Here is a 16031-nt window from a genome sequence, read left to right on the forward strand (position 1 = left end):
TGATACCTTGTCTTACAAACTTAATTGGTTCCTGGATGAGGTTCTTAAGGTGAAAAGTTTGTAAGACGAAATAAGGTTTCCCATAGGAATCAATGGAAAAACAATTAATGCGTGCAAGCCCAAAATTCACCCTTTTTGCCAGCTGAAGTGTTGGTTTTTGCGATGCTGCGATTTCACTGAGGCTCCCCTCACTGGGAAACCCCACCTCCGGACTTCCGTTGCCAGCAAAGTGCCCGTTTTTGCGCTGCTGGTTTCCCCTGCTGGGATTCCCCTGTAGCATCACAAAACCACGGAAGTCCGGAGGTGGGGTTTCCCATGGAGAGGAGCCTCAGGGGAATCCCAGCAGCGCAAAAACGGGTGCTTCGCTGGCAAAGGAAGTCCAGAGGCGGGGCATCCCAGCGGCGGCGGTGGGTTTGTAAGGTGAAAATAGTTTGTAAGAAGAGGCAAAAAACCCCTGAAACCCCGGGTTTGTATCTCGAAAAGTTTGTATGACGAGGCGTTTGTAAGATGAGGTATCACTGTATTCTGTTTTTTTACGAATTCCCTGATATTTCCCGAACCGCTGATTTCCCTGGGGAGAGTGAAAATGGCTTTAAAAAAGGCTGAAAATCAGCTGACTAGCGCTCTGGAACGGACATAGGGCACCACCTCATGTGCCCTCAGATATGGCTCCGCCTGCCACCTGTGACGCCTGTGTCATAGGTTCGCCATCACTACCTTACACTGATGCAGGTAATCCAGGGCACAGGAAGCGCTCACCTGGTTTGACTCCTGGACTAGGACGTTCTGAGAATAGTTCCACACATTCGCTGGGAAAGAAACCCACCTGGAGAAAAGAAAAAATACAAAATCCCTCAAGGTTCAAAGCCCCATGGTTACAGGAAGTCCTCAACCCTTAACTATTTGTTTAACAACTTTTCAAGCTTACAACTGCGCAATAAGGTCCACGGAGAAGGGCGGCATAGAAGTCCAATTAATAATAATAATAATAATAATAATAATGATGATGATGATGATGATGTCAGTACAACACAGCAAACGAGATCACTATGCTGGATTTCGTATTTCATCACCAGTCGGGCACTTCCCAAGCACCTAGGACTGCGTGATGTAGCGGCGAATTATGTTTGCCAATCCCAGTAAAGCGGCCTTTTGCAATTGACAGATGGAGATTTTGTCAATTCCAATGGTTTGCAAATGTCCGCTGAGATCCTTTGGCACTGCACCCAGCGTGCCAAGTACCACTGGGACCACTTTCACGGGCTTATGCCAGAGTCGTTGCAGCTCGGTTTTTAGATCTTCGTATTTCACTAATTTCTCTAGCTGCTTCTCCTCAGTTCTGCTGTCCCCTGGGATTGCGATGTCGATGACATAGTGATCTCGTTTGCTGAGTTGTATTGACATAATAATAATAATAATAATGATGATGATGATGATGATGATGATGATGAGTGACTGATGATTAGTGGCCCACTAATGACCAACTTCAGCAGCCCCACAGTCGCACACTCAGATGCTTGGCAACTGACATGTGTTTACAATGGTTGCAGTGTCATAAGTCACATGGTTGTTGTTTAAAACATTCCTGGGAGCTTCTGACAATGTCAATGGGAGAAGCAACACTTGCGTAACAACCACATTGATTCACTTACCAACCCATGTTGTAAAATTGGGTAAGATTCACTTTGCAACAGCATCCCTTAGTAATGGAAATTCCAGTTCCAGTTGTGGTCATATGTTGAGGATTGTCTTTATAGGAATAACTCACTCTGGCCCTATTTACACTCATTCTTTGTGAATAAGGAAGAACAGGATCAAATCCAGCCAGAGCCTATTTTAAACACATACTGTATTGATTATGTGCTGATCAACCCTTTTTTCAATACCTGTTAATAACTTTTTTAAAGGAGAAGAGAGGTGTGGTGGCCTAGGGGTGGAGCTCGCGCCTGACAATCAGGAGGCTATGAGCTTGATCCTAGTTAGGGGCAGATATTTCTCTGGGCAAAATGAGAATATATCTGCTGACCAAAACTCCGCACTGGTGACAGGAAGGGCATCCAGGCATTAAAACACTCTGCTAGCTCCATTCAGTTACCCAGACTCCTCCCTGCAAGGGATTATGGGGTAGTTAAATGATGATGAGGATTGCTTTTAAATTAACTAAGTTTCACATTAATTAAAAGACTGGGAAAATATCACAGTGCTAAAACTGGAAAGGGAGCTAATTGCGCTTTCAAAAACAAATAAATTTCATTTGTGCTGAAATATTTTAGACAGCTGTTATCGAATTATCCCACTAATTCCTTCCTTCCAAAGGAATTAATGTAACAGCAAGCATGAAAAGGGTCCCAGACAAAGTGGTGGGTAGGAAAAAATGTTCAGAATCCTGATTATCTGTCCTGATTGTCCTATATATGGCCTTGTCCATTTTTCAGATAGAAACATAGAAACATAGAAGATTGACAGCAGAAATAGATATTTCCTGTATTTTATCTTAGGGTGGATATATGTTTATCCCAGGCATGTTTAAATTCAGTTACTGTGGATTTATACAGATAAAATGTGGGCAGGACAGAGTTCTTGTCCAATGTTTTCCAACCGGCCACGTGGTTGCAGAATTTCAATGCCCGAAATCCACAGCCCTGGAAGTTAACTACGTTGGGAACCACCACTTAAGCCCAAGTGGATGTGAAATGCATGAACGGTGGTTGAACATCCCAGCTTCATTTACGCAGCTGCATTGTTGATTAAGTCTAACCTGGAATGCATGCTTCCCACGCCACCAGCTCCTGTCCTCTTTGGGGGGCATGTCAATCACGGAAATGATGTCTCCAACCTGCAATAAATAGATTTTTGAGAAAGGATTATACACTGCTCAAAAAAATAAAGGGAACACTTAAACACTCCGCAGTCTGCACTGGTTGCCAATCAGTTTCCGGTCACAAGTGTTGGTTATGACCTATAAAGCCCTTCATGGCACCGGACCAGATTATCTCCGGGACCGCCTTCTGCGGCACGAATCCCAGCAACCAGTTAGGTCCCACAGAGTGGGTCTTCTCCGGGTCCCGTCAACTAAACAATGCCGCTTGGCGGGACCCAGGAGAAGAGCCTTCTCTGTGGCGGCCCCGGCCCTCTGGAACCAACTCCCCCCAGAGATTAGAATTGCCCCCACCCTCCTTGCCTTTCGTAAGCTCCTTAAAACCCACCTCTGCCGCCAGGCATGGGGGAATTAAGATTCCCTTTCCCCCTAGGCCTTTACAATTTTATGCATGGTATGTTTGTATGTATGTTTGATTTTTTAGATTAAGGGTTTTTTTAATCGTTTTTAGTATTGGATTATTATTGTACGCTGTTTTATGATTGCTGTTAGCCGCCCCGAGACTTCAGAGAGGGGCAGCATATAAATCCAATAAATAAATAAATAATAAATAAACAACAAAATATAACTCCAAGTTATAATGAAATATGAGAATATTTTATTCATTCAGATCTAGGATGGGTTATTTGAATATTCCCTTTATTTTTTTGAGCAGTATATATACCAGTGATGGTGAACCTTTTTTGGTTCGTGCACCAAGTGTGTGTGCGTGCACTAGCATGCGCGTACCTGCCCACACCCATTTGCTCTCTCCACGCATGTGCAGTCCCCTGCTGTTCCTGCACATGTGCACAACCCCCCTGCCCCCGCACATGCGCATAGGCCTCACTGAAGCCTGGGACGGTGAAAAAACAGTCAAACCGGAAGTTCCAAAAAATGGACTTCCGTTTTGCCCATTGTGCTATTTTTTGCACTCCGGAGGCTTCAGGGTAGCTTCTTGAAGCCCCGGAGTGCGAAAATCAACACAGCGGGCAAACAGGAAGTCCATTTTTCTGAACTTCCGGTTTGCTTATTGTTGTGGTTAGCTCTGGCCCAGCTCCTGCCCCAAGGACTGTGGATGTGGGGGAGACATCCACATGCTGCAGGCCTGTTTTGCCCCCGGTGGAATCTGCTGATGAAGGCTCCTCTGACCAAGAAGACATGAGTGACAGGGAGGAGGAGAGTGGGGCAGACAGCTCAGAAGGAGATCAATTCTCTAGCTCCTCCTTGGATTCAGAACAAGAGTTAATGATACAGCCAAGCATGCAGAGAGCGATGCATAGGCAGCAACAACTGAGAGATTATTATCAAAGAAAATGAGGCCACCTGTGGTTGGGTGGGGCTGTGGTCATTAGTGAGTAAATAGCAGCCTGTGGATTTGGCCATTGTGGAGGATTATTTGATTGTTGTGTTTCGTGACTGCTTTACTGACTTTGCCCTTTTGTGTGCTGATTTTCCCCCGCTTTGAAACGAAACCAGAGCAAAGTGTGTTTCACTTTGTGGAAGAAGAAGGACTGTGAATTGCCTCACAGCTGCAAGCTAAGTATCACAGAACTGATAAGGGACTTGTACAAATTACCAGTTTGTTTGGAGACAAGTGCTCTTTGCTATACAAAAAGAGGGCTTAGCTTAAGTGAATTTTCATTATAAAGAACATTGTTTTGAATTTTCAAACGTGTGTGTGTCTGAAATTTGTACCTGTGAATTTTTGGGAGGAGTCTACCAGAGAGCCCGACAGAACACTTATTGGCCGTTTTTTTGTACTCCGGGGTTTCAGGTATCTTCCCTGAATCTTCCAGAGGGCGAAAGTCTTCCCCAAGTCTGAAAATCAGCAGGCCAGCGCACGCATGTATGCTGGAGCTGACATAGGGCAAAGCCTTGCGTGCCCTCCAATATGGCTACGTGTGCCACCTGTGGCACGCGTGCCATAGGTTCACCATCACTGATATATACCATGCTGAGAGATTCAACATCACGCAGATGGATATTAGTTTATTGCCAGTGCATCAGATAAGGAAAATAATCTACATACATCTTGATTTAGGACTGATCACTTAGTGCAGTGTTTCCCAACCTTGGCAACTTGAAGATATCTGGACTTCAACTCCCAAGTCCCCAGCCAGCATTCGCTGGCTGGGGACTTCTGGGAGTTGAAGTCCAGATATCTTCAAGTTGCCAAGGTTGGGAAACACTGACAGTGAACATTTGAAGTTACAAAGGAGCAGCCAAAAGCTACTCACAGTCCTGATTTCAAATTTACAACAACCGCACATTCACTATGGTTATGTAACTACATTTTGGGGCACTTGGCAACCCGTTCACCTTTATGGCCATATGCAGTTTTCATAGTCATATATTTTTTGGACTTTTTTTTGCCAGTGGCTGGTATTTACTTCCAGTTTCCAGCAAAAACACCCATCGAGTAACATGGATTGGCTTAAAAACCACAACATTCAACCACCAATCACTGCAAAAAAAAAAAATGCAATAAAATCAAGTCCAGTTATGTCATGACCTGCTGAATGACTCCAATGACTTACGACCATAATTTCAGGCTCAATTGTGGTCTTACCTTGAGGACTAGTGGTGCATCTTTTGAAAAGCAGTGCACAAGAGCTATGTTTTACAACCTTATGAACAGAGATGGAACTACAGTTTGCCTAACAAGCTTAAAAGAGCCATGAACCTAAAAAAGATAAGCTGATGAAAGTAACGTGGCAGGACTCACCTCGAAAGACAGCTCATCGCAGGCCTGTGCCGTGTAGCGTTTAACCACGTGAGCAGCTGCAATGGCAGGAACATTGATGGAAGCTTCTTCATTTACCAAGAGTCGGTTGCCATGATTATCAATCTGAAATGAAAAAAACAGTAGGAGGCTACTTAATACAGTGGTACCTCTACTTAGGAACTTAATTTGTTCCTTGATCAGGTTCTTAAGTAGAAAAGTTTGTAAGAAGAAGCAATTTTTCCCACAGGAATCAATGTAAAAGCAAATGATGTGTGCGATTGGGGAAACCACAGGGAGATTCCTAGAGAGGCCCCACGAAGGCTTCTTCTCGCCTTTTCCGGACCTGTTTCCTCCCAGGAGATTCCTAGAGAGGCCCCGTGTAGGCTTCTCCCTGCCTTTTCTGGCCCTGTTTCCTCCCAGGAGATTCCTAGAGAGGCCCCACGAAGGCTTCTTCTCGCCTTTCCCGGCCCTGTTTCCTCCCAGGAGATTCCTAGAGGCCCCGTGTAGGCTTCTCCCCACCTTTTCCGGCCCTGTTTCCTCCCAGGAGATTCCTAGATAGGCCCCATGGAGGTTTCTCCCTGCCTTTTCTGGTTACAGTTTCAGAGGCTCGGGTACCCTATGAAACTAGACTTACAACCCTGGGTCTAGAAAGCTTACAACTACGACACCTTAAACATGATCTAAGTATTGCCGACAAGATCATATGCTGCAACGTCCTGCCTGTCAGCGACTACTTCAGCTTCAACCATGATAACACAAGAACACACAACAGATTCAAGCTTAATGTTAACCGCTCCAAAGTGGACTGTAAAAAATACAACTTTAGTAATCAAGTTGTCGAAGCATGGAACTCATTACCTGACTCCGTAGCGTCATCCCCTAACCTCCAATATTTTACCCTTAGACTATCCACGGTTGACCTCTCCAGATCTATAACCTTCATTGTGTATTATTGTGCATTGGACAAGATGAGATAGATAGATTAGATAGATAGATAGATAGATAGATAGATAGATAGATAGATAGATAGATAGATAGATAGATACAGTGGAACCCCGACATAAGAGCTGCTCTACTTAAGAGCAACTCGAGATAAGAGCTGGGAGGGGAGAGATATTTTTGTTCTACTTACAAGCCCAAATTCGAGATACAAGCGCCAAGGAGCTGTCTCCTGAAGCCAAACGCTAACTTCCGCGTTCGGCTTCAGGAGACAGCTGCGAAGCGGCGCGCGTGTTTTAAAAGGTTGCAGCCGGCCTGGGGGGCTCGGGGGGGTGCTTGCAGCTTTCTTTCTTGCTCTTTTTCTTTCTCTCTTTTACCTTCCCTTCCTCTATTTCTTCTTTTCTTTCTCCTTCCCACCTTCTTCCCTCCCTCCCTCCCTTCACTCATTCCTCTCTTACTCTCCCCTTTCATAAGTTTCCTTGCTTCCTTCCTCTGTTCCTGTCCCTTCCCCCTTTCTTTCTTTCTTTCTTTCTTTCTTTCTTTCTTTCTTGCTCTCTTTCTTGCTCTTTTTCTTTCTCTCTTTTACCTTCCCTTCCTCTATTTCTTCTTTTCTTTCTCCTTCCCACCTTCTTCCCTCCCTCCCTTCACTCATTCCTCTCTTACTCTCCCCTTTCATAAGTTTCCTTGCTTCCTTCCTCTGTTCCTGTCCCTTCCCTCTTTCCTTCCTTCCTTCCCACCCTCCGTCCATTCATTCACCCATTCCTCTCTTGATCGCTTAAAGCCGGTCCCTGGTGCAAAAAGGGTTGGGGACCTCTGTCCTACAGGATTGGGTGGCAGAGAAGTTGAACATATGTAAATTTAAAAGTTTAAGAAAGTTTACAAGTTAAGTGAAAGAAACTTCATTATTCATTTATATGTACATGTACATTTCTTCATTAAAAACATGTCTTTCTGCAAATTTAGACTAACTTTGTGAGTTTTTTGAGGGCTGGAACCAATTAAAATTATTTACATTAATTCCTATGGGGAAAAGTCATTCGAGATAAGAGCTGCTCGACTTAAGAGCCCAGGTCCGGAACGAATTAAACTCGTATCTCGAGGTACCACTGTACATAGATAGATAGATAGATAGATAGATAGATAGATAGATAGATAGATAGATAGATAGATAGATAGATAGATAGATAGATAGATAGATAGATAGATAGATAGATAGATAGATAGATCAGGTAGGTATGTAGGTAGGTAGGTAGGTAGGTAGATAGATAGATAGATAGATAGATAGATAGATAGATAGATAGATAGATAGATAGATAGATAGATAGATAGATAGATAGATAGATAATGATGAGAGAGAGAGAGAGAGAGAGAGAGAGAGAGAATAAAAAATAAAATAAAATAAAATAAATAAGCTTCTTGGATGAGAAGCAAAATGTCTTCAGAGAAAAAGAAGAAATTCCAGTGGCCTCTTGAATAAAGTACACTTGGGATAGGCAACTTAATGGGATTCAGCTTTAAAGTGTCCTTTGGATTCCAGGTCTCTAAAATTGAGTTGCAGAATAAGCATAGGACTTTTCATTGTTTTCTGGCAGGACAACTTTGTTTTTTAGGACAGGAGTTCATCTCAACTTGGGAGGGATCTATGCGATCCCTGAAAATATTTTCAAAATCTACAGGGTGGCAATGATGCTCTTATTTGGCCTTCCCACAATGCTTTTCATAGAGAGAGGCACCTTCTACAATCTGGTGCTCAACAGATGCATTGAAAAACTTCTTACATCATTCCCGGACACTATAAGTAAAGGCTTTGGTGTCAAGTAGGCCTTGTGTAACTACCGGTTTCTTAGTTGACCATTGAAAGTTATGAAGGATCGCATGCTCTGGAGTCTCACCTCCATCCAGGTGAGAACAGGGCTGCAATTGATATTGCTATCCACAATAGCAGAAAGCTTCTCGAGAAACTGGGAAAGCATAGGCACCAGGAGCTGTAAAAGAGAGAAATAAAACATTATAAACAGCTATATAGTCTTTCCCAAATTCAAGTCTCAAGAAGAACCAACAATAACCAACCAAAAAAGAGCCGGGGTGGCGCAGCAGGTAGAGTGCAGTACTGCAGGCCACTGAAGCTGACTGTAGATCTGAAGGTCAGCAGCATAGTTCCCTCTAAGCTGAGCAGTGAGCAATCGCTCACTTAAAAATCATCATCAACTCAGAGTTTTCCAAACCTGCCCAGAAGCAGAGAGGGAAAGAGTGGGAGGGAAGGAGAGAGAGAGGAAGAGAGGAAGAGAGAGAAGCAGATAGAAAAAAGAGAGGAAGGAAAAGAGAAAGAAAAAGAATGGGAGTAAGAAAGAGAGAAAGAAAATCAAAATCTAGTTTGAAACTAGCTCAACTATTTAAGTGGCATTTTGATTTTGATAGAGTTGCCCTATTATGAGCTCACTGTTATAGACACACAGTATTTGTTTGTTTGTTTGTTTATTTATTTATTTATTTATTTGGTTATTTATTTATTTGGTTATTTATTTATTTGGTTATTTATTTATTATTTCTGTGCCGCCCAGTCCCGAAGGGACTGCCGCTCAGACACTATACTTTTCCGCCCACCTCCAAAAAAAATTAGAGGGAACACTGGTCAGCAGTTCAAATCTCATCACCGGCTCAAGGTTGACTCAGCCTTCCATCCTTCCAAGGTGGGTAAAATGAGGACCCGGATTGTGGGGGCAATAGCCTAGCTCTGTTTAAAAAGTGCTATTGCTAACATGTTGTAAGCCTCCCTGAGTCTAAGGAGAAGGGTGGCATAAAAATTGAATAAATAAATTGAATAAATTAATTAATTAATTAAGAGATAAATTTCCCCATTTGGAACAATTCTTTACAGCAGTTCCTCTTATCCAGGAATGTCTACTCCGAATAGCAATTGTTTTCTAGAGCAGTATTTCTCAAGGCCGGCAACTTCAAGAAGTGAGGACTTCAATCCCCAGAATTCCTCAGACAGCATGCAGTGCAAGGGATTCTGGGAATTGAAATCCATCCAGCTTAATATTCCTGAAAATGAGAAATAATGTTCTAGAATTTATTGTTTGTTTATTGTTTATATTTATATGCCGCCCACTCCAACAGGACTAAAGGTGGCTAACAATAATCGCAAATACTAAAACCATAAGAAATACAGTGTTCCCTCGATTTTTGCGGGTTCGAACTTTGCGAAAAGTCTATACCACGGTTTTTCAAAAATATTAATAAAAAAACACTTCGTGGGTTTTTCCCCTATACCACGGTTTTTCCCACCCGATGACGTCATATGTCATCACCAAACCTTCGTCTGCCTTTAATAAATATTTTTTTAAATAAACTTTAATAAATAAACATGGTGAGTAATAATCTGAATGGTTGCTAAGGGAATGGAAAATTGCAATTTAGGGGTTTAAAGTGTTAAGGGATGGCTTGTGATACTGTTCATAGCCAAAAATAGTATAATTACTTCCGCATCTCTACTTTGCGGAAATTCAACTTTCGCGGGCTGTCTCAGAACGCATCCCCCGCGAAAAGTGAGGGAACACTGTATAACAATAATAAAACAATGAGAAAAACCAAAACATCATACATACAAACAGCCATTCCTAATCCCAGGCCTGTGAGAAAAAACAGGTCTTAATGGCTTTTTGTAGATGGCTTTCAAATGAGCTTCTTTTTAAACCTCTCAAATGACAACCTCAGGGGTCTTCTGGTTGCCATTGATGCAACTTCTTAGCTACAGCCCGTTCCCATATTCCATGTTAGGTTTTTCCTCCCAAACATTTGACAGCAACATTGGATGCTCTTATTGTAATAGAAGACCACTCTGATTATTCTTCCATTATTCATCATATTCTTCAGATTATTCTTAAGAATAATCAGAGTGGTCTTCTATTACACTAAGAGCGTCAACTTTTCTGTCAAAATTTTGGGAGGATGATTCCTTCCAAGCAATTGATCTAAAGATGTTGAGCGATCTTCATCTCTGCTGAACTTACAAGGTCAACCCAATGATTGCGAAGTATTAGCTGGCCACAGAAAGTGTTCGCCTACACCTGTGATGGCGAACCTATGGAACCCACCTCTGGACTTCCATATTTTTGTGATGCTGCAGGGGAATCCCAGCAGGGGAATCCCAGCAGCGCAAAAACAGGCGCTTCGCTGGCAACGGAACTCCGGAGGTGGGGTTTCCCATGGAGGGGAGCCTCAGGGGAATCCCAGCAAAGCAAAAACGGGCGGTTCGGCTGGCAAAAGGGGTGAATTTTGGGCTTGCACACATTAATCATTTTTCCATTCATTCCTATGGAAAACATTGTTTCGTCTTACAAACTTTTCACCTTAAGAACCTCGTCCTGGAACCAATTAAGTTTGTAAGACAAGGTATCACTGTACTTCATGTCTATCCTCTTCAATATGTATTGTGTATTGGACAAAATAAATAAATAAATAAATAAAATAAATTAGGGGTCTGTAGGGTGGGTCTGGGTGTTTAGGTCAGGCCAGGGTCTGGCTCTTTACAGAATTGAGTAGAACTGAGTAAATTATATTAGTCCAGCCCTCTAAAACCATCCCGATTTGTCATGCGGCCCCATGGCAAAATTAACTGCCCACCCCTGCTCTGGAGCTGGTATGGGTGAAAAACAGGCCTACCGGGGGGCCACCAGAGGTTGGGAAATGGGCTGTTTGAGGGCCTCCGGGAGGGGATGTGGGGAGCCATTTTCACCATCCCCAGGCATTATGGCTTTGGACACCCACGCATTCACAATAGCGCATGCGCACGCGCTTTCGGCACCCGAGTAAATAAAAGGTTTGCCATCACTGCCCTACACACACAAACCGCAAAACGTTTCCCAGACAGTCACCTCAGGGTGAGCTTGTACATGGCTGAGAGGTGGCAATTCTGGAAGCTGAGAGAAACGCCGGTCAAAGATACAGCAATGCAGGTGAGCATCCAAGGTGCGGAACTCTTCATAGCTGCGATGTACCTGCCAGCTTTTCCCCTGGACCGAAGCAAGGAGACATTGTAAGTGGCTTTATCAGTGAGACTATGAACTCTAGGCCTATTCATATGTCAAACCCAACATGTATAAATGTATGAGGGTCGCCCAGAAAGTAATGCACCAATTTTTTTTTCTCAGCCTACAGTAATGGTATGAATGCAAAAATTTAGATATACAGTAGTACCTCTAGATACGAGTTTAATTCGTTCCAGAACGGAGCTCGTATGTCGATCAACTCGTATCTGGAACAAATGGCTTTAGACTTTGTTTTTCCCCTCCGAGATAACCAGAAGCAAGGATTCTTGCGCCACCTAGTGGAAGCTCGGCTCGTATCCCGAATTGGAGCTCGGGTCTGGAACAGAAATTTCCCTCCCGTCGTGGCTCGCAACTTGGAATACTCGCATGTGGAGCAGCTCGTATCTACAGGTACTACTGTACAGTTGTTGTGGTTAGCTCTGGCCCAACTCCTGTCCCAAGGAATGTGCAGGTGGGTGTGGGGGAAACACCCACATGCCCCAGGCCTGTTTTGCTCCCGGTGGAATCTGCCGACGAAGCCTCCCCTGACCAAGGAAGCATGAGTGACAGGGAAGAGGGGAGTTTGGCACACAGCCCAGGAGGAGATCAATCATCTGTATCATCCCTGGATTCTGAACAAGAATTAATGACACATCCACGCATGCGTACAGTGATGCATAGGAGACAACAACTGAAGGATTATTACAAGAGAAAATGAGGCCACCTGTGGTTGGGTGGGGCTGCTGTAATTAGTACTACAGATAAAAGTGCAGCCTGGTGTTTTAGCCTCATGGTAGTTTATCTGATTCATTGTGTCGTCAAGATCGTGGTTTTTGTGCTGTTCAAGATTGTGTGTGGACTCTGGACTTTAGAATTGGACTCAATTTCCAAGTTATTGGGTGAGCAACTGGATTGCATTTAACCTGTGCCTTGTGTGTACCAGAAAATCCCTTTGATATTTAAAAAGGGAGCTGTTTCTGTTTTTCTGTTTATAAAAACTTTTGGGTTTTCCTTTTATCGTGTGGTGTGTGTCTTCCTGGACTAATTACCCTGTAATTACGGGCGGTTGAAACACACCAGCAGAACATACAGTAATCCCTCACTATTTCACGGGTCATCTTTCATGGATTCACTACTTCATGGGTTTTCAAAGGGGGATTAAATCCATTGAAAATTTTAAATCCATTAAAAATTCATAAAATTCTTCTACAGTACTACTGTACTCTATTAAAGAAACTGGTAGGATATCACATGTAGTTCCAGCTGAGAAACATTATAGAATGACTGTTTAATGCAAAGGGTTGCTTTTAAAAGTCCAAATACTCGTTAAATATATAAAAAAATATCTTTCCTCTACTTCACGGAAATTCGTTTTTCACGGGTGGACTTGGAACGTATTCCCCGCGAAAAACGAGGGATCACTGTACATTATTGCATTGGTCTGCATTGGTTGCCGATCAATTTCACAATTCAAAGTGTTGGTTATGACCTTTAAAGCCCTTCATGGCATTGGACCAGAATATCTCCAAGACCGCCTTCTGCCGCACGAATCCCAGCGACCGATTAGGTCCCACAGAGTGGGCCTTCTCCGGGTCCCGTCAACTAAACAATGTCGCTTGGCGGGGCCCAGGGGAAGAGCCTTCTCTGTGGCGGCCCCGGCCCTCTGGAACCAACTCACCCCGGAGATTAGAACTGCCCCTACTCTCCTCGCCTTTCGTAAGCTCCTTAAAACCCACCTTTGTCGTCAGGCATGGGGGAACTGAGACATCTCCCCCAGGCATATACAATTTATGAATGGTATGTTTGTATGTATGTTTGTTTAGTAAATGGGGTTTTTAAATATTTTACACTACAATTTAGATTTGTTATGAATTGTTTTATTTTGTTGTGAGCCGCCCCAAGTCTGCGGAGAGGGGCAGCATACAAATCTAAATAATAAATAAATAAATAAAATATTTGAATTTTCCGGAGTGTGTGTGTAAATTTTGCATTTCTTCACACAGATAGCGTAGCTGCAGCAGCGTTTCGAAATGGCGCCTGTAAGAAACATACATTACAAGCAGCATGTTGTCATTGAATTTCTCACTACGGAGAAAGAAACTGTTGGGAACATTCACAAACGTTTGTGTACAGTTTATGGAGAATCTGCAGTCGATAGAAGTACGGTTAGCCACAGAAAGACATTTTGAGGGTGACGAAGAGGTGATTCGCACAGTGCAGAAGTGACTTTGTGACCAGAACAAGGAGTGGTACCGACAGGGCATAAACGCCCTTGTGTCTCGCTGGAAGAAGGCCATAGAACGGGATGGAGGTTACGTGGAAAAATAGCAAGTGTAGAAGAAACATCATTCTTTCTTGTGTGAAAGTTTCATTGGGTTCAATAAATAATTGTTGAAGAAAAAAAATGTGGTGATTACAGATCACAAGACACAGGTTTGAGACCAGCTTCAGCCATGGAAACTTTGAGTTAGTTAAATGTCTATGGCAGTGTTTCCCAACCTTGGCAGGTTGAAGATATCTGGGCTTCAACTCCCAGAATTCCCCAGCCAGCATTTGCTGGCTGAGGAATTCTGGGAATTGAAGTCCAAATATCTTCAAGTTGCCAAGGTTGGGAAACACTGGTCTATGGAGATTCTCGATTTTTCAAGAAGACTCGGAATTTTACAAAATCTGGGATAGGGTCTATATTTGGTTGAATAGAAGAAATTCTCAATGAATGAAAGATTATATAAATTTACTATTTTGAAATGTATATAAATAGAGATATGAAGTAGGTGTTTTCTTTCCTCTGAAATGATCTAATTAACAAAAGTTTTTCTTGTTTTACTATTCTATATAGTAAATAAAAGTCTATATACTAGACTTTTATTCTGAGCAGAGCAATTGTAGCTGCTTTTTGTGTTATGTTTTGTTTTGTATTTTTATTTATGTGTGTTGTGTTTTGTTTTTGAAAACAATAAAAATTTTAAAAAATAAAAATGTCTGTGGAGATTCTCAGTCATCCAGGTCATGGTTGTGCCAAAGGTGCTTTTTCAAAAGACAACTGGACTTTGTTTTACCTCCAAGATGTTCCGCTTCTCATCCAAGAACCTTCTTCGGTTCTGACAGAAGTGGGGAAGCTTCTTGGGTGCGAAGGGAAACATCTTCAAGGAAAAACAACGGCTAGTTGCCTTCTGAGTTAGCCATCTCTCTCAGCCCAATGTATCTCATAGATATGTTATAGCAATGTTTCCCAACCTTGGCAACTTGAGGATATTTGGACTTCAACTCCCAGAATTCTAGGAGTTAAAGTCCAGATATCTTCAAGTTGCCAAGGTTGGGAAACACTGTGTTATAGTGAACAAGTGGTTGAAGAAAATAAGAGGGAGGAGCCCTTTGTTCACAAGCTTTGATCTTCGACAGAAACGGTAGCATAGTAATCTCGCAAATAAATACATAGCCTTAAAATGAACCAGGCCTTATATCTATAGCAGAGTTTCGGTAATTTGCAGAGTGCTTAATTATACGTGTAAACTTTCCTTCTTGGATTAGTAACAACTGATCGGTCGAAAACCTTGCATTAGATGAGACGAGCATAACTCTGAGAAACTAACTCAACAGGTTTTTCCTACTGTTTTTGCCTCTTACCTGACAGGTAACCTGAACAGGGAATAAAAGGCTACCCTCTTCCAAATTGTTGAGGTTTTCATTTTGATCAGGGGCAAGATGAAGCTGGAGAGAGCAAACAAAAAAAATATATATTTCAATTTTAACATCATTATACCCACCCGCTAAAAATGCCCTTTTTGTCAAAGACACCCAACACCAAGGTGTTGTGGTTGGCTCTGGCCCAGCTCCTGCCCTAGGGAATGTGGAGGTGGATGCAGGGGAAACTTCAACATGTCACAGGCCTGTGTTATTGCCGACAGAGTCAGTTCAGAGTTTAGTTTCCTCGGACGAAGAAGAAGGTGGGAGAGACTCGGCAGGCAGTCAATCTCCCTCATCTTCCGTAGATTTGGATGAAGACGTTTTGGATCCACGCAAGCGCAGAATTATGCGTAGAACAGACCAAGTAAGGACATATTACAGGAGATAAGAGCAGCCACCTGTGTTTGGGTGGGGCTCCAGTAATTAAGGCTGCTGCTATAAATAGCAGCATGTGGGTTTGGCCCTTGTGGAAGAGTATCTGATCGCAGTTCACCAGGAGTCTACGGAGAGGGGCGGCATACAAATCCAATAAATTAAATAAATTAAATAAATAATAGATAAATAAATCCTGGGTTGCTGGTTTCTGGACTTTGCTTGTTGATTTTTCACGCCTTTGAAAAAAAAGCAGGGCAACATGTGTGTGTGTGTGTGTGTGTGTGTGTGTGTGTGTGTCTCACTTTGTTGGAAGAAGAAGGGGTGTGAAGTTTCTTCACAGCTGCTAGCTAAGTACTTAATGACTGCTTAAGGGAAATTGTACAGACTACCCGGTTGTTTTGGGAAGAGTGCTCTT

At 42.8% G+C, this 16031-nt stretch overlaps 1 protein-coding gene across 1 annotated transcript in view; it reads right to left on the minus strand.

Moving 5' to 3' along the window:
* The window catches only part of ARHGAP33 (Rho GTPase activating protein 33), a 77410-nt gene that overhangs the window by 39286 nt on the left and 22093 nt on the right, over positions 1-16031 (minus strand). The window contains exons 4-9 of the mRNA XM_070763989.1: positions 15182-15265; positions 11402-11539; positions 8417-8509; positions 5586-5708; positions 2759-2836; positions 760-826 (exon numbers count right to left, since the gene is read on the minus strand). Of these exons, the coding sequence (XP_070620090.1) occupies positions 760-826; positions 2759-2836; positions 5586-5708; positions 8417-8509; positions 11402-11539; positions 15182-15265 (583 nt within the window). The remainder of the gene's footprint in view (positions 1-759; positions 827-2758; positions 2837-5585; positions 5709-8416; positions 8510-11401; positions 11540-15181; positions 15266-16031) is intronic.

This window comes from Erythrolamprus reginae, chromosome 11, assembly GCF_031021105.1.
Source record: "Erythrolamprus reginae isolate rEryReg1 chromosome 11, rEryReg1.hap1, whole genome shotgun sequence".
Classification (NCBI taxonomy): domain Eukaryota; kingdom Metazoa; phylum Chordata; class Lepidosauria; order Squamata; family Dipsadidae; genus Erythrolamprus; species Erythrolamprus reginae.